Raw genomic sequence first — 21826 nt, forward strand, 5'->3', positions numbered from 1 at the left:
TGGCGGATTGAAGAGCTGAGGCACAGTAGACTGCCACAGGATGAAGAAGTCATGGCAACTGCCAGGGTACTTTGGGCAAACAAGCATAATGATCTTCCTGTGGTTGCACACCAGCTGGACGTTAAGGGATTGGAATCCCTTGCGGTTGACAAGTACAGCTGGTTTGCGATGGGGTGCCATAATGGCCACATGTGTGCAATCTACGACGCCCTGCACCCTTGGGAAGCCTGCCGTATTTACAAAGCCAACCGCACGCGCGGTTACACTTACTTCATCCGTGGAGAAGTGGATGTAATTGTATGACTTTGCAAAGAGGGCATCGGTAACCTGCGTGATGCAGGTGTGTGCGGTCGACTGGGAGATGTCGCTGATGTCTGCAGCTGATCCCTGGAAGGAGCGCAAAGCAAAGAAGTTTAGTGCAGTGGTGACTTTGGTAAAGCCACTGGTAAGGAGTGTCCACATGCTCCTCTGGGCTCCAGGTGTTGGTGCAGCATTGCACAGATGTCAGCGACTGCATTTCGCAAAAGTCTCGGCCTCCTTTGGCACTGCTGCTCACTCATGTTGAGAAAGCTCATCCTCTGCCTATATACCCTGTGTTGGGGATATCTCCTGCGGCGAGGTGCAGGCCTGCGCTGACGCCCTCTGCCCTGTGCATTACCAGGTGGCTGAGGATAAGGTTGGCGCTGTTGCTGTGCCTGGTTGTGCTGCTGCCGCGGCTGCTCTTCCTCCGAATCTGACGACCAGGATGAGACGATGTAAATGGTTCCCATACTGCTGGTATATATCTCAGTTGAAAAATAGAGGTTGTTTGCACTCAGCCAAAGTGGCCTGAGGGTTTTCCAAGGAGGTCACACTGCAGATGGATTTCAGCTTGAACACTCACAAGATCAGTAGAGCTGAAAAATGTTTGCCAAAACCTCAAAGCACTAAGTTGCGGCATCTGAAACTCAGAGATGTTGCAGGACCATTTTAAGCTGCTCGATCAGCTGGCAACAATTCAGGTCCTTGCTAAACCCGGCACAATGCAGCTGGCGTGTTTGTACAACGACGGGCAACACGCAGAAAAAGCTGCAAACTCGCAACAGACAGTTAAAATAAGGTTATCAAGGCAGTTAACAAGCTGTTAACTGCCTTAAGTGCCTCACCCGTCGTTTGGTGTCTGGTTAGATAGGGACTCGCTGACCCGACACTTGTTAAAATAGCATGGAGGCGGAATGGCGGCGGGTTCGCAACCCGCCATTGTTAAGTTCGTGAATGATTGAGACACGGACTAGCAGGAGAGAAACAAACAAGTCTTTGCTGGTGAAAGGCATAAATGAAACTAACCAACAGAGGCTCTCTAGCGCCTTTTATACAGGGGTGGTCACTGCCGGTATTGCAGTCTGAGACCAGTTATTCTCTTAAAGGTACATACACAACAATTCCTCCCCTTTTAGATAAACAGTACATAACATTCATTTAACACTAATGATAACGAATTACAATCACAATTACTGTTGCTAGATACATTGGTTAAGTTTAAGCAATTATAAGTTCAGTCTTTGAGGAGGCTTCCTGATTCTGTCTGGATAACGCCTCTTTGGAGTATCAGGTTCTTCTGGCAATGTTGAGTCGGAATCAATGTCGTTGTTTGGTTCATCTGCTTCCAATATTACCGGTTCTGCGGTAGCTGCAATTGGAACGTCGATTTCATTACCAGGTGTATCAGATCGTGGTGTGGAGTTGACGTTTTCCAGTGACTCTAGAATCTGGTCAGCATGGCGTCTTACAATGTTCTCCCCAACGTCCACGGTATACATGAGAGGTCCTTGTCGTGTACAAATCGTTCCTGGCTGCCATTTCTCAGTGCGGTAGTCCCGGGCCAAAACTGGTTGACCTATCTTAAAACTCCTGGTCGGCCTTTCATTCATATTCTGAAACTGCCTGTTCTCCACACCTCTTCGGACGTTTGGCTTAACCAAATCCAAGCGGCATCGTAGTCTTCGATTGAAGAACAGCATGGCTGGAGTTTGGTTGGTAACCGCATGTGTCGCATTCCGGTAGGCAAACAAGAAGTTGTCCACCTTGTGTTGTAGGGGTATATCTTCATTACACATTGCCTTGATAGCCTTCTTGAATGTTTGGACAAACCTCTCGGCCAATCCATTAGTGGCTGGATGATATGGGGCAGATGTGTAATGCTTAACACCATTGTTCTTTAAGAACCTCCGGAACTCTTCAGACACAAACTGTGGTCCATTGTCAGAGCAAATCTGTTCAGGCAGCCCATTCCTGGCGAATATGGTTCGTAAAACTGCGATAGTTTTTTCCGTGGTGGTTGAGGACATTTTTATTACCTCTGGCCACTTTGAATGTGCATCCACCGCAATTAAAAACATCGAGTCCATGAAGGGACCAGCAAAATCAATGTGCACCCTTTGCCATGGAGATGAGGGCCACTCCCATGGATGCAGAGGAGCTTGTGGTGGGGCGTTTTGGACCTTCTGACATCCTGCACAGCTCTTGGTCATCTCTTCGATTCCTCTATTGATTCCCGGCCACCACACAAACGCTCTGGCTAAGCTCTTCATTTTTACCCCACCCAGATGACCCTCATGAAGCTCATTGAGCACTCTATCCGTCAACTTAGGTGGAATTACTACTCTGGATCCACACATCAAGGTTCCTCTGCACACTGACAGCTGTTCTCTTCTTGGCGAAAATGCTGGCAGCAGTGGTTCGCCATGTGCTGGCCATCCCTTCACCGTTAAATCATAGACCCGTGATAGTGGCGGGTCATTCCGTGTTTCCTTTTCTATGTTTGCATTCGTCACAGGGAGACATTCGACTATGGTCGAGTGGAATAACTCCATTGGATCCACTGCAAGGTCTTCTTCTTCCACCGTCGGCAACGGTAGATGTGACAATCCATCAGCATTTCCATGCTGTTTAGTTCCCCTGTACTCGATGTCATATTGGTGTGCCCCTAGGAAAAGGGACCATCTCTGCAGCCGTTGTGCTGTCATTATCGGTACGCCCTTCTGAGGGTTGAAAGTGGAGACAAGAGGTTGATGATCGGTTAGTAGAGTAAATTTTTGACCGTGCAGATAGTGATTGAGCTTCTTCACCCCCCACACTAGGCTGAGGGCCTCTCTGTCAATCTGGGCGTAGTTACGCTCGGCAGAAGTTAACGAGCGTGACACAAAAGCTATCGGCCTCTCCAAACCATCAAGGAATTTATGTGACAGTACCGCCCCAATGCCGTAGGGAGACGCATCACACGCCAGCCTGATTGGCAGTGCTGGGTTGTAGTGAGCCAATACTTCCTTCGAAGTGATTAAGTCCTTACTCTTCTGAAAAGCACGTTTACAATCATCGCTCCATTTCCATTCCAACCCCGTTCGTAGCAGGGCGTTCAGTGGATGCAGAATTGTCGACAAATTCGGCAAAAACTTATGATAGTAATTCACCAACCCGAGGAATGACCTCAGTTGCGACACATTTTCAGGCGCTGGAGCCTTAACAACCGCTTCAATTTTGTCAGGGGACTTATGTAACCCCTCTTCATCAATCACGTGGCCACAATACGATATCTGTTTCTTAAAAAATTCGCACTTGGGGCAGTTGGCTCGCAGCCCATGTTCCCGTAGTCTAGTGAGCACCTGTTCTAGGTTGTTAAGGTGTTCACTGTCATCTTCACCTGTTACAAGGATGTCGTCCAAGTAACACTGAGTCCCCGGAATCCCTTGCAGGACTTGTTCCATCGCTCTTTGCCATATCGCCGGAGCCGATGCTACTCCGAATACCAATCGATGATATTGGTAAAGACCTTTGTGAGTGTTTATCGTGAGATACTTCCTAGAGGACTCTTCAACCTCCATCTGCAAATATGCTTGTGCTAGGTCAATTTTTGTAAAACGCTTCCCTCCAGACAGTGAGGCGAAGATGTCTTCTATCCTTGGAAGCGAATCTTCCTTGGCTCTCCGGACTTATTGCTTAACGTTTTTTTCATGACAGGAACGATGGGTGTTGCCCACTCGCTCCAGTCGACCTTAGACAACACGCCCGCCTTCTCCAGATTCTCCAGCTCTGCCTCGACAGCTGGACGAATTGCATATGGTACCGGTCTCGCTTTGAAAAACTTGGGAACTGCATTCTCTTCTATTTTTAACGAGGCGGTTACGCCTTTAAGCGTGCCCAGTTCTTGTTGAAATACCTCTTTGGCGTTAGCTAAGATTGTTGACAATCGTCCAGGAGTGACGTCCTCATCTTTTTTACCGTCCACCGTCATTGCATGAATGGAATGCCAATCTAAGTTTATCTTCCTGATCCATTCCCGTCCCAATAACGGTGGTCCACCATTTGGCAGTATGTAGAGATACAATTTCCGTATTTTCTTGCCATTGTATTCGACAGGCACCCTTATTTTTCCTCTGGGGTATACTTTTTGCCCCGTATACGTCGTCAAGACGATGGATGTCTCTCTCAAGGGTATGTGTGAAAATAGCCGCTCATAGTCTCGTCGATTCATGACGGTTAGCGCTGATCCTGTATCCAATTCCATTTTAACTTGGGACCCTGCTATCATGAGGGTGACCCAAATGGTTCAGTGATCCTCTTTTGCGATTACATTGTGAAGTTTGAGACAGCTTAATCTCCTGTTCTCGGATTCACTATCGCTCATCTGGTCTTCGAAACTACTGTCCGTCATCTTTTGTACTTTCTTGTACGGTTCCTTAGTAGCCTTTTTGTTGTCGCTGGTCTTCTTCCCAGACCTACAAACTCGTGCAATGTGTCCAATCTTCCCGCATTGTCTGCATATTTTGTCTTTGGACCAGCAGTCCTTCTGGTCATGGTTAGTTCTGCTGCAGCGATAACATTTTGCAAATCCCCGTGTCATTTCATGGGTGCTGTATTCCTGTGGTTTTTGTTGAATTTCTGCAGCTCCCCTGGCTGCTGCTTCATACGATACTGCCACGCTGAAAGCCTTATCTAGCGTCAGCTCTTTTTCTGCGAGTAACTTCTTCTGTGTTCCTTCACTCAGGAGTCCACAGACAAATTTGTCCCGTAGGGTATCTGCCAGTCCTGCTCCGAACTGGCAGTGCTTTGATAGCTTGCGTAGTTCCGTAAGATACTCAGCATTGCTCTCACCTTTGTGCTGAGTTCTCCTGTGGAATTTAAATCTTTCTGCTATCAACAGCGGTGCAGGGTTTAAGTGCTCCTGTAGAACAGCAACAATTTCGTTAAAACTCTTCGCCTTCGGTTTGGCTGGAGTAATCAGATCCCGCAATAGGCCGTACATTCTAGCGCCCATTACGTTTAGCAATATTGATGCCTTTTTCCCCTCCGCTATTTCATTTGCCTCAAAATATACCTCGACTCTTTCCACATACGTGGTCCAGTCCTCTAATGTATTATCAAAAGCAGTGATACAGCCAGTCTTCGGCATCTTGCAAATCTAAAATGGCACCTCCCGCGCTTTGCCTTCTTCTCTGATTTAACAAAATGGCGCCTCCCGCGCTTTTCCTTCTTCCCCGCTGTTGTTAGCGCTGCTTTCCACGGTTTCTTGCGCGTATTCTTTTTCTTTTATTATTTTCCCGTCGTGGAGCGGACCCTCTGGAACACTTCCCTCCCTCTTCTGAGGCCCGAACGCTGCCCAGCTTCGAAACACCGGCCGCACCCTGTATGCTCCACCCTCTCTCTCTCTCCTTGCTTCCCGACTTGCTGCCCGGCCCCGTTGCAGCCCAGGAAGGATCAGAGCACTACCTGCCACCAGCCCGATTAGCTGGGAAACCACGGACCGAGGAACCCAGCCTGGCTCTGGAACGTCGCTCCTGCAAAGCCTTGAACCCGATGATTGATGGTCGACGCCCGTTCCTCGAGTTTCAATGGACTCTATTTTTTTTTTTTCTTCCGACCTTCAACGTCGTCGGAGCTGCTGCTGAGTTGCAGGTAAGTTCTTTCCACCTCGTCGCCAGTGTTAAGTCCGTGAATGATTGAGACACGGACTAGCAGGAGAGAAACAAACAAGTCTTTACTGGTGAAAGGCATAAACGAAACTAACCAACAGAGGCTCTCTAGCACCTTTTATACAGGGGTGGTCACTGCCGGTATTGCAGTCTGAGACCAGTTATTCTCTTAAAGGTACATACACAACAGCCGTCAACTATTTAGATTTTCACTACCGACCCGCCTCCAAACCCTCTGAGCGCCGCCAAATTCGCGGCCTATGTCCCTGTCTTTCCAGACATTTGACTGGTGAATTTGGTCTTTGGAAGTAGCGCAAAATGGCTGTTAACAAATAGGCAGCTCGTTTTACACCCCTGCCCGGTTTTATTTTCCATTGACTTCACAAAGATAGGGACGGGCAAGGCCATGAAGGGATTTAAACACAATTCTGAGAATATTAAATTGGCGCTGTTGGGGAACAGGAGCCAATATAGGTCAGCATGGTCAATGGTGATTGGTGAGTGGGACCTGGTCCGTGATAGGATATTGGCAGCAGAGTTTTGGATGAGCTGAAGTTTAAGGAGGGTGGAGGATAGGAGGCCAGCCAAGAGAGCATTGGAATCATCAGGTCTGGATGTGCCAAGGGCATTGATCAGGGTTTGGCAGCAAATGGGCTGAAGCAGGAGTAAAGGTGGTTGATGTTACTGAGGTAGAAATAGGCATCTCTTTGTGATCAAATCAAATCAAATCAAATCAACTTTTATTGTCATTGTTAGTGCACAAGTGCAGTACAACGAAATGTAGGCTTGCAGCTCCCGAGAGTGTACATTTAGATTAAGACATTTAAACATTCAACATACATTTGGCTTGTAATACATTAACATAAACATAACCATAATAAAGTGCATTGGCAGATGTGCAGGCTTTAGAGTTTATTTGTGGAGTTCAGTAGGATGACAGCCCTGGGAAAGAAGCTGTTCCTAAATCTGGTCGTACAGGTGCGAATGCATCTGTAGCGTCTCCCAGATGGCAGGAGGGTGAACAGACTGTGGCTGGGGTGGGTAGGGTCTTTGATGATGGACCGTGACCTCCATAAACAGCGTTTCTGGTATATGTGCTCTATGGTCGGTAGCCGGGTGTCGGTAATGCGTTGGGCAGTTTTGACTACCCGCTGCAGGGCTTTCCGGTCATAGTAGCTACAGCTGCCATACCATACTGTGATACAGTTCGTCAGGATGCTCTCTATTGTGCAGCGGTAAAAGTTAGAGAGGATCAGGGGTGACAGGTTACATCCCTTCAGCCTCCTTAGGAAATATAGGCGCTGCTGGGCCTTCTTCACCAGAGAGGAGGTATTGAGGGACCAGGAGAGGTCTTTCGTGATTGGAAGCTTGGCTTAAATCAAATAGGACACCGAGATTGCAAACAGTCTGGTTCAGCCAGAGACAATGGTAGGGGAGGGGAATGAAATTAGTGACAAAGATATGGGGCTTGATTTTAACTCAGCCGTTAGGCGGGCTTTGAGGCATGTGGGGGGTTAAAATCGCAAAACCTGGGGTCGGGACCACCCTGCCTGGTTCCCGACACCTAGCCATTTTAACCCAGGCGTGTCTGATGGTCCCGAATCAGTCCCACCTGCAACAGGCGGGACTGGTCTTTAGGGTCCTTAAACAGCACTCATTGGCCTTTATAATCCCATTTTAACAGGCCCATGCCTGTTTAACCCTTTTCCCACGTAAAACACGCCTGGTGGGGATCACGCCTGTGAAACCTGGCGTGAGCACTATTGGCTTGCTGACAATCAGCTGCAGGTCAACCATTAAAGAGGAGATTTGATCAGCCATCATTTGCAGGTGGCAGGACTTTGTTGTTTCAGGCTTGGGGCAACTTTTACCAGGCTTAACCACACCTGTGGAAGGTTGGAGCCTCACACACTTCTCCAGTGTGACCGTTGCGAAACCCCTCTCGCCAGTCTTACTCAGCGCTTCCTCAACTGAGACATCTACCAGAAGCATGGGAGGCCTTTTTTTCCTTCCCTTCTTGGCATTAGAGGACCTCCGGCCCCATTCGCAAAATGACACACGCCACAACTGCAGAAGTTGCCATCAGAATTTTTATGCAAAACAAACAACTGATGGCATTTTTACAGAATACACATTTCACTCAAGTGACTACCCTTGTGACTGTTTGTGCTTTATTTTCCTCTTACGCGTGCTCCTACATGGTGGTTCCCCTGTGGCTTCAGCAGATGTGGAGGCCCCTTGCTCACTTTCCTGCTGTTCCTGTCTCGACACCTTTGGCGGGCGTCCTCTGGGGTGGCGAGCCTGTGAGGGCTCGTCAGCAGTCTGCTGCTCCTGCGGCTGTGCAGGAGTTGAGACGTCTATCTCAGTTGGGTGTGGACTCCAGCGGGGCTCTGACCGAGGGCTCTGCAGTGGCATGGAAGTGTGAGCGCTTGGAGAGGAACCCCCACTTCCTTGAGGTCTGCTACCAACCTCCCTCTCATGGGTCAGGTCCCCCTCAGTGCCTGCAAGTGGCTTGAGAGCACCTTGCTGCACATCAGGGGGGCCATGGGGACCCGTTTCTGCAATGGCAGCCCTACTCAGAAGGACTTCCATGAAGGTCTGGTTTCTCTGTTCAATAGATGCCCATCGCTCCTCAAGAGATGTCATTCTATTCTGAACATTCACCATGTTTTCCATACCCTGGCGACTAACCTCCTCCATGGCCATAGCCCTCCTCTCCTCTACCGTAGCCAGCCTTACCACGGAGGCAGCAATCATTTCCACGTAGGTAGCCATCCTTTCCGTGTTGATGTGTTCATGCGCCAATGACTCCACAAAGGCTCTGCTGATGTTCGCTATGGACTCCTCCATTCTCTCCACACTCGCAGCGACCCTAGAGACAAAACCTGCCAGAGACTCCTGCATCTGTGCCTGGAGTTCCATCACCTCCGATCTTACGGATGGACCCAGAGGCAGAGGGTCGACATGCAGCTGAACCGAGCTGGCAGTGTCCTGCGCCCTCTGACGAGGACTCTCCACTGCTGTCCCTGTCTCCACAATCTGCTGATGCTCACTTGTGAACTGTGATACACCAGGTGACAACTCTACTCTATGTCCCGAAGATCCCACTGAGGTGTGAGTGTCTGCGCTGGTGCTGGGTGCGCTTATTTCTGCTTACACTGCACCCTCAGAGGTTGCAGATTCCTCTGAGGAGTCTGGCATCTCAGGCTCTTCCTCCTGCACAGTGGGGACGGGGGCTCCCGATGGTCCTGTGGGGGAGTCAAGGAAAAAGTTAGAGATGTGATGCCAAGGTTACATGCACATTGCATTTTGCAGATGATCATAAGTCCATATGATGTAGTTTCAGAATCATTATCAGCGACTCATGCAATGCCAATGAGAGAGATGGAAAACTATTCTGTCACCAGCTTGCGGGGATGCACCTGTCTCTCCTTCCCCAACTTCCGCATCTATGTCAGCCCCGACAATCTCCAGGACGCCTTCCTCCCAGGGGGTGAGCTGTGCTAATGAGGGCGGCCCTCCTCCTGTCCTGGCTCGCTCTCTCCTGTTGTGAGCTCTCTTTTCCTGCAATGAGGGAGACAAGTGGAGGTTGAGTGAGAATGAAGGAGTGAGTGCAGAGATTGCATAGCATAGATACTTAGAAGGAGACAAAGATGGAGTGAGGTTGCAAGACCAAGGGCCCTCCCCGTGTGTTGTCATTTGTGTTCAAAGCATCAGAGTGAGAGGGAGCGTGAGGGCTGCATGGTGGAATAGTTCTGTGAATGTGAGCATAGAGATAGAGGGAATGGGTAAGGGTGCATGGATGTGTGTGACTAGTGGGATGTGCAGGAAGAGATTGCTAAAGCTGAGTGCTGGTGAGGAAGGGCAATGGGGATCAGATTGAGGGTGATGGAAACTTCATACAGTACTTACTTTTCCAGTGCGATGAAGGTCATAGAATCTTTTCCTGCACTGCATCCAGGTGCGCCGTGTGAGCCCCAAGGAGTTGACTTCACCAGCCACCTGTAGCCACACAGCCTTGGTCTGACTGGGAGGCCTCTTCCTCCCTGAAGAAGGGAAGAGGACCTCCCTGTGGGCCCTAGCACATCCAGCAATGCCTGGAGTGAAGCCTGATCAAATTTGGGGGCAGCTCTTGCCCTCCCGCTGGCCGTTGCTCCTGTGCCATCTCAATGGTGAAGTTTGGAAGCCTGCAGAAGAAGCAAGGCTTGCTGTGGACGTTAAAAGCAGCAGCAATGATGGCGTCATATTCTGCGACTTTCTGACTGGAAATAATCAATTGCCAAGGCTTCCCACACTTTGGAAATCAATTGGCCAATTGAATTAAAATTGCATCAATCTCACAGACCCATTTAGATTCGTGTGGGAAGCACCAAATTCGGGGAACCCAACAATTCCCCGCACCTGATTTAAAATCGACCCCATGGAGTTTGTGGCGGGGACTGAAAACAATGGTTTTAGTCTTCCTAATGTTTAACTGGAGGTAATTGTGGCTCATCCATGACAGGATATCTGACAAATGCAGATGCAGTGGAAGCATCAAGAGAGGTGATGGAGGGTAAAGCTGGGTGTCATAGCGTAAATGTGGAAGGTAAAACCATATCTGCGGACAGTATTGCCAAAGGGCTGCATTTAGTTGCGGGAGGGGATGGGACTAAGGATAGATCCTCTGCAGACACCGAAGGTAACAGTGCAGGGATGGGAAGATGCTTTTACTTATCTGATCGTAGCCAAAGTGGAACCAAGTGAGGGAAATCCCACTAACCGGGGGAAGGAGGATGGTGTGGTCGACCATGTCAAAGACTATATAGAGGTCAAGTAGGACGAGGAGGGATAAAGCACTATGGTTACATTCACAGAGGATTGGTTTGCCACTTTGGTTAGAGCTGTTTCAGTGCTGTGGCAGGGCATTATTGGAGAGATTCAAACATGGAGCTGTCGGAAAGATTGGCATGGATTTGGGAGGGGACAACATGTTGAAGGACTTTGTAGAGGAAAGGGAAGTTGGAGATAGGGTGGTAGTTTACAAGGACGGGGCTGAGGGGAAGGGTGTTTTTTTTGAGGGAGGTGGTGATGACGGTGATTTTAAAAGGGAGCGGACAGTACCTAAGGAGAATGAACTATTTACAATATCAGCTAGCATGGGAGACAGGAAGGGAAGTTGGGTGGTTAGCAGTTTAGTGAGAATCGTGTCTTGGGAGTCTCATGGGCAAGATAAGCTCAAAGAGGAGATGAGATAGGAAGGAAACTAGAGAGAGAGAGAGAGACATGAATTCAGGGCAAGGGGAGTCTGGAGAGAGATTTGGCATGGTGGGCAAGGGGAAGAATAGGAAGCAGTAGAGGAAGCTGAACAGTTGGTCTCAATCTTAGTGAGAAAGAAGTTCATGAGCTAATTGTACTTGTTGCTGGAAATTAGGGTGATGGGGGATTTATGGAGATGGTTGGTAGTGGAGAAAATAAGCCAGGGGTTAACTCTGTTCTCCCAGTTGCTCCTGGAGTAGTGAGCAATTTTTACAGAGGACAGTGAAGCCCAGTAGCACTTAATGTGATCCAGTCAAATCTGGTGATGGATGGTTAAACCAGTTGTGCACCAGATACGTTCAAGTCTATGCCCCTTGGACGTGAGGGAGTGAGGATGGGGGTCGTATCAGGGGGGATGGACTGGAATGGGAGAGTAAATATTTTGCTGGAGACAAGAGCATTCAAGTTGGATGTGAGTGAATGGTTGAGCAGATTAACAGCTGCAGAAGAATTGTGGAAAATGGAGAGCCAAAGGCAAGACAGTTGTAAGTAATTTTGAGGAGAGTTTTTGCCAGAGATAGACACAGAAGGAAGTTGTGTTGGAAGAGGGTAGGGGAATATAGCTGGCGAGGGATACAAGGAAGTGGTCGGAGATGGCCTTGTCTGTGATTGAGAACATGGGTGTAGAAAGGCCAAGAAACATGACAAGATTGAGAGTGTAGCGAGGTTCAATGATCTCACAAGAGCAGCAAGGGTGAGTGCAACTCTTGATCTCTCCATCTCTCTGAACAACACCTGCCAAAATTCCTTTCACTCCACGCCCACCACTCTCATCAATTTTCTCTTGTCCATCACATCCTTCAGCACACAATCACAAGGGCCGACTGCAAACCTCTCTTTCTCATTCCAAAGAAACACACTTCTTCCTTTGCTCTCTTCACACCACACACTAACAGCATCCTCTTCTCACATCCTAGCACTTACACACCAAACACTCCTTACTCATTTCACATTCCACATACTTGGCTTTGCATTCGTCCTCTCCCATCCACATTCCATCTTGCATTCTCCAGCTCTCAGCACATATACTATATCACTCATCTTCTACAGTCTGCTCTCCCGCCTCAGAATGATGAGCCCAAGCCTGAGCTCCACAGGAGTGGCAGTCCAACTACATGTTGCCATCTCTCAGGATGTCAGCCACACCCTTCAGCCAATACCTGCCATGATGACAAGTACAGGAAACTTTCGATTTATCGGCACCTAAATAACCGGAAATCTCGGTTAACCGGCAAAATTCAGGAGTAGGTTCAGGTAAGTTTTACTTCATATTCTACTTGCCTTCCTCGATCTGTTGCTGTGCAAGGGTGTGGCTGCAGCTGTTGCTAAGCTACAGATATGCTTGGAACTTGTGGCCATTGTTCTGAACCTGTTGCTAAGCAACAGGGTTTGTTGCTTTATATGGAGCTCTCAGCTCTCTGTATCTTTTACTATAGCTTTCGGTTATCCGGAATTTTTGATGAACCGGCACCACGTCGGTCCCGTCGGTGCCGGATAAAAAAAAGTTTCCTGTAGTCAGTTGGGCCTTTTCTCCCCAGCAATAGCTGAGGTGCAAGAATCTGCAGCCAGGCTTTCACAGGCTCAAGAACCCAGAAGTTACTGGCTACAAGAATCTCAAGGGTCCCAACATGAGGAACAGCAGCCTTCCATCAAATTTGCTGAGGCTACTAGGAACATAGCAACAGGAGTAGGCCATTCAGCCCCTCGAGCTTGTTCTGCCATTTAGTGAGATCATGGCTGATCTGTATCTTAACTCCATCAACATGCCTTGGCTCCATATCCATTTATACCCTTGGCTAGCAAAAGTCTATCAATCTCAGATTTAAAATTATTAATTGAGTTGGCATCTACTGCTTTTTGTGGGAAGAGGTTCCACACTTCTACCATCTTTTGTGTGAAGAAGTGTTTCCTAACTTCTATCCTGAATGCCCTAGCTCTGATTTTAAGGTTATGTCCCCTTGTCCTAGACCCCCCACCAGCGGAAAATGTTTCTCTCTATCTACTCTATTAATTCCTTTCAAAATCCTAAAAACCTCAATCAAATCACCCCTTAACCTTCTATATTCCAGGGAATACCAGCCTAGTTTATATAATCGCCCCTCATAATTTAACCCTTGGAGCCCTGGTAACATTCTGGTGAATCTGCACTGCACTCCTTCCAAGACCAATATCTCCTTTCTACGGTGCAGTGCCCAGAACTGTACGCAGTACTCCAGATGTGGTCTAACCAGGGCTTTGTATAGCTGTAGCAAAGCTTCCTCCCCTTTATATTCTAGCTCTCTAATTATAAAGGCTAACATTCATTAGCCCTTTTGATTATTTTTTATACATCACTACTACATTTTAGTGATCTGTGTACATAGACCCCTAAATCTCTTTGGACTGCCACTGTTCATAGCTATTCACCATTTAAATAATACTCAGATCTATCCTTTTTTGGTCCAAAATGAATGACCACACACTTACCTGTGTTGAAATTCATCTGCCGCAGTTTGCCCACTCACTTAATCTGTCTTTGTAATTTTATGCTCCCGTCTACACTACTTACTCTACCACCAATCTTTGTGTCACTAGCAAACTTGGATATATGGCTCTCTATTGTGTTATCTAAGTCATTAATAAATATAGTGAATAGTTGAGACCCCAGCACAGATCCTTATGAGACACCCTAATCACTTCCTTCCAATTCGAGCACATACCCATTATCTCTAGTCTCTTTCTTCTACCACCTAACCAATTTCCTAACCAGGTAAATAATTTACCTTCACTTCCATGAGCTTTAATTTTAGCTAACAATCTCTTATGTGAAACCTTATCGAATGCCTTCTGGAAGTCCATATGAACTACATCCATAGACATTCCCGTCTTCTACTTTAGGTACTTCCTCAAAAAATTCAATTAGATTCATCATACATGACCTACCCATTACAAATCCATGTTGACTCTCTCTAAAAAGCTCAAATTTCTCTAAGTGCTTACTCATTCTGTTCTTAATTATAGATTCCAACAACTTCCGCACAACAGATGTTAGACTAACTGATCCATAATTTCCCAGTTTCTCTCACTCTCACCTTTCTTATATAATGGGGAGCACCACGTAGGAGTAGTAGAATTAGGAAACCTTCTTATAAAAAAGCACCATGGGTTGACACTTGGGTGAGAAATGAATGGAAGGCAATTATTGTGCTGTGAATTAACTTCATCATTTTTATGACATTTGGCACTTGATCTGCAATGTGGTTTTATAGAAGCTTTTGAGTCTGCATTGTCAGTATGTCATTGATGTAAAAGTTGGCTAAATGGTTTCAATATTCTTTAATGCATGATTAAGGGATTGGTGAAGGATATAACGAGGATTGTTAATGCAGAGGGGCTTTCTATAAGTTTTCAGGGCAGGGGAAAGAGCAGGTCACAAAAATCGCTGAGCAGTTAACTCATCCCTCACATCTCTGACTGCAATGCTTTGAGGTGGCTCTCCTTCTGCTGCTTCCTTGCTTCCCCCTGCTGTTCCTCGTTCGATGAGGACTGCTGTTGTCGCTTTTCCTCTGCCAAATGCAGACCTCTATGTGGCAAGGTTGTGTAGTATGCAACACACCACTATGATGCGGGGACTCTTTGTGGGACATATTGTAGGGAGCCCCAGACCTGTCCAGACACCTGAACCTCTGCTTTAGCAGCCCTGTGGTGTACTCAGTAATCATCCTCGTGGTCCCATGGTTTTGATTCTACCTGTGTTGTTCAGGCCTGGTGGGGGCGCGGAGGTGTGTCATGAACTACGTATGTAGGGGTTATCCCTTAGCCCCCATTGGAACGTTTCAGTGTCACTGGATAAATGCCTCATGACAGCTGCCTGGGTAACTTGCACAAACTTGCAACATCCTGTTTTTGTAATCAGGTACTAGCAGGACATTAACAGACTGGTAGCTCTTCCTATTCACAAATAATGCTGGCTGCTGTTTTGCTGTCCTGATGCAGTCAATGATGCCTTGGACATGAGGGAAGCCAGAAATTGCTACAAAGCCCTGTGTTCTCTCGTTTTGACTGTTGAGGTTAATAGGAAAGTAGATAAATCACCAGGAGCGGATGGGATGCATCCTAGGATGCTGAGGGAATTGAGGGAGGAAATCGCGGAGATACTGGCCATAAAATTCCACTCCTCCTTCGATACAGGGGTGGTGCCAGAGAACTGGAGAATTGCAAATGTTACACCATTGTTCAAAAAAGGGTGTAAAGATAAACCCAGCAACTACAGGCCAGTCAGTTTGACTTCAGTAGTGGGGAAACTTTTAGAAACAGTAATCAGGGACAAAATTAACAGTCACTTGGAAAAGTGTGGATTAATTAAGGAAAGCCAGCATGGATTTGTTAAAGGTAAATTGTGTTTAACTAACTTGATCGAGTTTTTTGATGAGGTAACAGGGAGGGTTGATGAGGGTAATGCAGTTGACGTAGTGTACATGGATTTCCAAAAAGCATTCGACAAGGTGCCACATAATAGGGTTGCCAGCAAATTTGAAGCCCATGGAATAAAAGGGACAGTGGCAGCATGGATACGGGGGGAATTGGCTAAGTGATCGGAAACAGGGAGTGTTGCTGAACGGTTATTATTCGGACTGTAGGAAGGTAGTTCTGTGGTGTTCCCCAGGGGTTGGTTCTAGGACCACTGCTTTTCTTGATATATATTAATGACTTGGACATGGGTGTACAGGGCACAATTTCAAAATTTGCAGATGACACAAAACTTGGAAGTGTAGTGAACAGTGAGGAGGAGAGTGATAGACTTCAGGAAGACATAGACAGGTTGGTGAAATGGGCGGACACGTGGCAGATTAAATTTAACGTAGAAAAGTGTGAAGTGATACATTTTGGTAGAAAGAATGAGGAGAGGACATATAAACTAAATGGTACAATCCTGAAGGGGGTGCATGAACAGAGGGACCTGGGGGTATGTGTGCATAAATCATTGAAGGTGGCAGGGCAGGTTGAGAAAGCGGTTAAAAAGGCTTACGGGATCCTGGGCTTCATAAATAGAGGTATAGAGTACAAAAGTGTGAAAATTATAATGAACCTATATAAAACACTGGTTCGGCCCCAACTGGAGTATGTGTCCAATTCTGGGCACCACACTTTCGGAAGGATGTAGAGAGGGTGCAGAAAAGATTTAGGAAAATGATTCCAGGAATGAGGGACGTCAGTTACGTTGATAGACTGGAGAAGCTGGGGTTGTTCTCCTTGGAGCAGAGAAGATTGAGAGGAGATTTGATAGAGGTGTTCAAAATCATGAGGTTGTCTGGACAGAATAGATAGAGGGAAACTGTTCCCATTGGCAGAAGGGTTGAGAACCAGAGGACACAGATTTAAGGTGGTTGGCAAAAGAACCAAAGGCGACGTAAGAAAAACTTTTTTATGCAGCGACTGGTTAAGATCTGGAATGCACTGCCTGAATGGGCAGTGGAGGCAGATTCAATCATGGCTTTCAAAAGGGAGTTGGATAAGTATCTGCAGGAAAGAAATTTGTAGGGCTACGGGGAAAGGGCGGGGGAGTGGGACTAGCTGAAATGCTCTTGCAGAGAGCTGGCACGGGCTCGATGGGCCGAATGGCCTTCCGTGCTGTAACCATTCTATGATTCTATGAATAAGAATGGTGATGTACTGGGTAGCCCTGACAAACTGGGCATCTGTGACCTGCTTAATGCTGCTGTGTACTGCAGACTGGGAGATATAAGACATGTCCCTTGTAGTAGACTGGAAGGAGCCAGTAGCAAAGAAGTTAAAGGTTGTAACAACAGAAAATGCTGAAAAAACTCAGCAGGCCAGGCAACATCCGTGGAGAGAAAAATAGAGTCAACGTTTCAGGTCGAAACCCTTCGTCAGGACTGAAAAAACACAGGAAATGAAACAGATTAAAAGGCCAGTTTGGGGGCTGGGAAATGGGGATGAAAGAACAAAAAAGAAGTAAAGAGACATTAAGAGGTATTCAAAACAAGACGAGATGGTGATAGGACTAGTAAAGAGACAAAAGACGGCTCTAGATGAGGTGAAATGCGCTGGCAGAATGAGAGACAGCTGCCAGTGGGAGAGAAAAAAAGGGGGAAGGGCACAAAATAAAGGTGTGGATAAAAAATATGTATAAAAATGTAATAGGGGCCGAGGTTATGAGTTAAAGGTTGTGGTGACTTTGAGAGCCACTGGCAAAGCACGGCCTCCAGTTCAGTAGGCAGCAGGACCCGTTGCAGGAGGCAGCAGAGGTCTGCAACAAACGTCTTGGAGAAGCACAGCCTCCTTATGCACTGCTCTTCAGATAAATCCAAAAAAGTGACTCTTGGCGTGTGCACCCTGTGTGTTGGGTATGGCCTCCTACGAGCAGCCTTCCTAATCTGCTGGCTGCTGGGGCTGCTGCTCCTGCCCCTCTTCCTCCAACTGTTCCTCAATTCAAATGAAACTGGCAACAATAGCACCCATGATAAGCAGGTAAAGCTTGCTGAGGGTAAGTAAGGCAAAATAAATATCAGGAATAAGCGATCTGGAAGCTGGAAACTCTCCTGGCAATCCAAATCGCAAAATGGCACACAGATCCTGTGATCCAATTACCTGAAGGTGAGTGTCCCTTTAAATACTGCTTCAGTAGCTCTGGGAGACCAATCCTGCTAGGCTTTACTGGCGGGTTGGGTACTGGACAATACTTCCTTGATTTCACGTTAAAATGGCATTGGGGCCCTAATTGCATCATAGGACCCTGATTCGCATATATTCATGATATACCGTCTGACGCTGGCGGGCGCCTTGGCCAACTAAAAAAAATACGTTTTTGATGGTCCCCGACAAGAACGGAGCAGTAAGCCCTTTGCAGTGATTATAACCACTCACCTGCCTTGTTCCTATCAGGAGGGAAGGGTTAAAATAGACCCTCATGAGGATGCAGAGAGGAGGAAGAGCATGCAGCTGGAAAGTATTTATATATATTTTATTTTACCAGGATATTCAATATCGTTTATGTTGTATGGTCTTTTTACCCATTGTGGGCTGTTCAACAGACATTCAGTTTTAGATTAATTTTAATTGATAAGTTGAGCATAGAATGGTCACTGCTCCTCAATGTTTTCTAACCTGCTTGTGGAAGAGGGGCTAGGAGCATTAGCCACCTTTCTTCCTCCTTTACATGCAGCTCTACTACTGCAGTATGATGAAATCTAGTGCTGGTGTGAAAATAGCTACCTTGCACTCAGATGCAAGTCATATGAGATTGCACTTAAATTTCACAGTGAGGGGAAAAAATATTTCTTTTTAATGTGAAATACTTTAAAATCTAATATTAAGTTCTCCACTAATGACCAGTGACCATCTGAAGGCAGAATTAGAATGGATGTTGATTCCAATATTCACATGGATGGCTTTATCTAGCATTACACAAACATTGTAGTATGTGTGAGATTGAATATAAATATTTGAGAAAAGTGTTTAGATTTCTAAAGGCACTGTACAATAAAAAAAAATTGAGTTTTATTTTTCTGAATTCTTTTAAAATACTTGAATTGTTTGCATTGTCCTGTATATTAATAGTTTAATACTCAAATAAAATATAAATGTTTCAAAATCCCCCTAATTTATATTAGTATTTTCAGAAAGTGTTTTTCAAGGAATTAACATTTATATAGAAATAAACTTAAACAAGTTTTTTTTTGAAAATTATACCCACAAATAAAAATGTGTTCAAGAAACCTTGAATAATTATTTGAGAGAAAGAGTAAGACTGTCCAAGCGATGGCTGCTTTCTAGATCCTCACCCATGTGGGAGTTCGGAAAGTCAACAGGGTATTTGATGGGGACATCACAGCCTAACCCAATCCTGCTCACATGCACACTTTCCAGCAGGGGTCACTGTATAATAATGATGAAGAGCGGGAACCCTGACTGATTTTTTTCTTTCCTATGCCAGGACACTGTAATCAATTGTAATGCCCCTACTGCCACCCTGGCTATTAAGATCAACTGACTGCACAGACTGGGGATTGATCCTGAGACTTCCCTAGCCTGCATGGTGCATCGCCTGTTTTGTGTTCTTAAAATTATTGCAATACCCTCCTTTAACTCAGCATTCCTACAATGTACTGTTACTTCACAGACGCTGACACAATAAGAATAGCATAGTAGGTGAATAATTGGATAACAATTATTTTTCTTTTTTTTAAAATATAACTATAGAGTTGGAAAAATGATGCATAATTGTTTCATAAAACTGCATGGTGTTCTCCCTCGGCGCTGAGGATAATTTCCTTTTTAGTAAACACTTACTCATTTTATCTGATTTTCGCTAGACTGCCTTTAGATAATTGTGACATTTCTTATTTAAAATGAATCTGTATTTTGTGCCGGATGAAACCAAAAATAGGAAATTTCGTTTAGCTATTTATGCTGGCAGGAGTGGCAAGCGATCAGGGATATTTTTTTAAATTTGCATAAAATTCACCTGTTCAGTCGTTTAGCATTAAAATGATAAACAAAATTGTGTATTCCCAATACAGTCAGTGCCAAGTTCATTCCTGACACACAAAGTATAAAATAAGGCCCATTGTTGTTTTAAATGCAGCTTGTTTTCCTTGTGCAAATAATTGTGTTCAAAAAATCCTTGTTCATTCCTTCTTCTGATCTTAGAATCTTAGAAACCTGTAAACAAATGAATTAAAATGGAGCATGCTAACTATCGGGTAGAGGGGGAATCAGAGTTGAGCATTAGTGGAAAACAATTAATAGCTTTGGTCGCCTAAATGAACGTATGAAACTATTATCCCTCAGGTGAAAGGGATATAAGAAATAAAGTCTAATGATGATTACCGACTGCAGTAAAAAGCTGCTGTCAGCATTTAAAGGCTTTCGTTGTTTGATGTTATGATCTATTAAACCATTCCATCATGTGCCACCACAGACTGCAGTGATAGGATGACGAGTTGAAATAACAGAAAACACTGATGCTTCAACTTGGTCAAATGACACCGGGTTTGACTGCACATTTTTAATGGGTCATTCCTTCTTGAGCTGTACTGCTGCTGCTGCTGTGACAGGATAGCCCTAGCTCCTGGTTATTACTGGGAAGATTCAAACATAATTGGGAAGGTAGGCTTGTTTTCAGGAGAGGAATTGATGATTTTTTAAAGAGATATCCATGGAACAATAACAGCATGCTGATTTCAGGTGTCAGTTTAAAGTGTTTCTACTGAAATTAACTGGAATGGAGGTTTATAGACATCCATTTCAATGTGTTTGGTTTCCCTGGTGATTTCTCTCAGTTGGTTGTCGAGGTTATCCTGCTGTGGTAAATGTATGCGTGGTTTGCAATATAATTCTGTATTTGTGCTTTGAAGGAGTTTTTCTTGTTTGTTTCTGTTTTCTTAACTCTTTTCTTGATGAGTGGCTATGTATTGTTAATTTTTTTTTAATTTTAGACTTTTGAAAATCCCTTTGGTAGACCAAGCATTGAATTGAGATACTGGGATGGATGTTGTTTGGTCTTTGAGTGCAAAGAGCTGTATGATTAAGCTATCACAGTTGTTAAGGAGACAGAATTTTCATTTGTAATGTAATGTTGAATCATTCTGGAGCAGAATGCAGGTATCGTGCAGACTGATAGATACAACTATCGGGCAGATATATCGGGTTCTGATTGTAATCATCTTGTTTTTCTTTCCTGCATTCTGACAATATGCAAAACATATTTTAAAATATAATGGCTACAAATCAGTATTTCTTTGTGATAAAATTTCTACTTTATTCATTAGTATAAGAGAAATGGCTTTTGTATAGTATTATACCAATATAAATGTCAGCAAGAACATACATGTCACGTGTAAACATGTTTGAGTCATTTGATTTTATGCAGTGTACATACTGCACAAGTATTTTTTGTGTAATTCTTGTGTGTTTGTGTGTACATGCATCTTCCACCAGACCTGCAATACTCTAATATGAAATACCTGACAATGTTAGAGATGAAGGCTAACATGCATTGTTAAATGCAATCAGTAATGCAGTGAAAAGGATGCATCTAGTTGATTACAGCATTAAAGTCATTAACTTTGCAGCTGTAACCTGCCTGTTGTAGATCTGTATGGAACTGTTGACTTTAGAGCAGAATAAAACAAGCTTGACCTTACAGATTTCTTTGAAAATGCATTTTTTCATCCAGAAAATGAACTTCATTCATTCCTATGAACAGTGCAGTTTTCCCATCTTTATGGTTTGAGTTTTCTGGCAGTGGGTGTGTATGTGTGTGGTGGGGGAGGGGTGATGGGGAGAAGTAGAGCAAATCCCAATAATTATTGTTATTTCACATTTGATTAGCCCAATATTGAATGTATTGTTGGAAAATGAAAGCTAAAATGTTTTATCTCTTTTTCTCTTCCCCTTCTCCACCCTCCCCACTCAGAGTACAGCCGGTTTGAGGCAAGAATTCATGAATTGCGGGAACAGATGATGAATCACAGTATGAGTTCTGGGTCTGGCTCCCTAAGAACCAACCAGAAGCGCTCATTATATGTAAGGTAAGTACATTTATTTACTCTTATTCAGTTAACTGGTAATTATAC

At 45.3% G+C, this 21826-nt stretch overlaps 1 protein-coding gene across 12 annotated transcripts in view; it reads left to right on the forward strand.

Annotated features, from left to right (window-relative positions):
- The window catches only part of dlg2 (discs, large homolog 2 (Drosophila)), a 1642261-nt gene that overhangs the window by 1284565 nt on the left and 335870 nt on the right, over positions 1–21826 (forward strand). For 11 of the 12 annotated variants that reach the window (XR_015079731.1, XM_085998865.1, XM_085998867.1 and 8 more), the window contains one exon: positions 21667–21781. Coding sequence is in view for 11 of the 12 variants with exons in the window: in XM_085998865.1 (XP_085854991.1) it covers positions 21667–21781 (115 nt within the window). In the remaining variant the exon portion in view is untranslated. Of the gene's footprint in view, positions 1–19723; positions 20358–21666; positions 21782–21826 lie in introns of those variants that run through there. The other variant, XM_085998875.1, reaches the window with a different exon arrangement.

The sequence above is a fragment of the Somniosus microcephalus genome, chromosome 10 (genome assembly GCF_052327205.1).
Source record: "Somniosus microcephalus isolate GS21.2 chromosome 10, FLI_Smic_1.0, whole genome shotgun sequence".
NCBI lineage: Eukaryota > Metazoa > Chordata > Chondrichthyes > Squaliformes > Somniosidae > Somniosus > Somniosus microcephalus.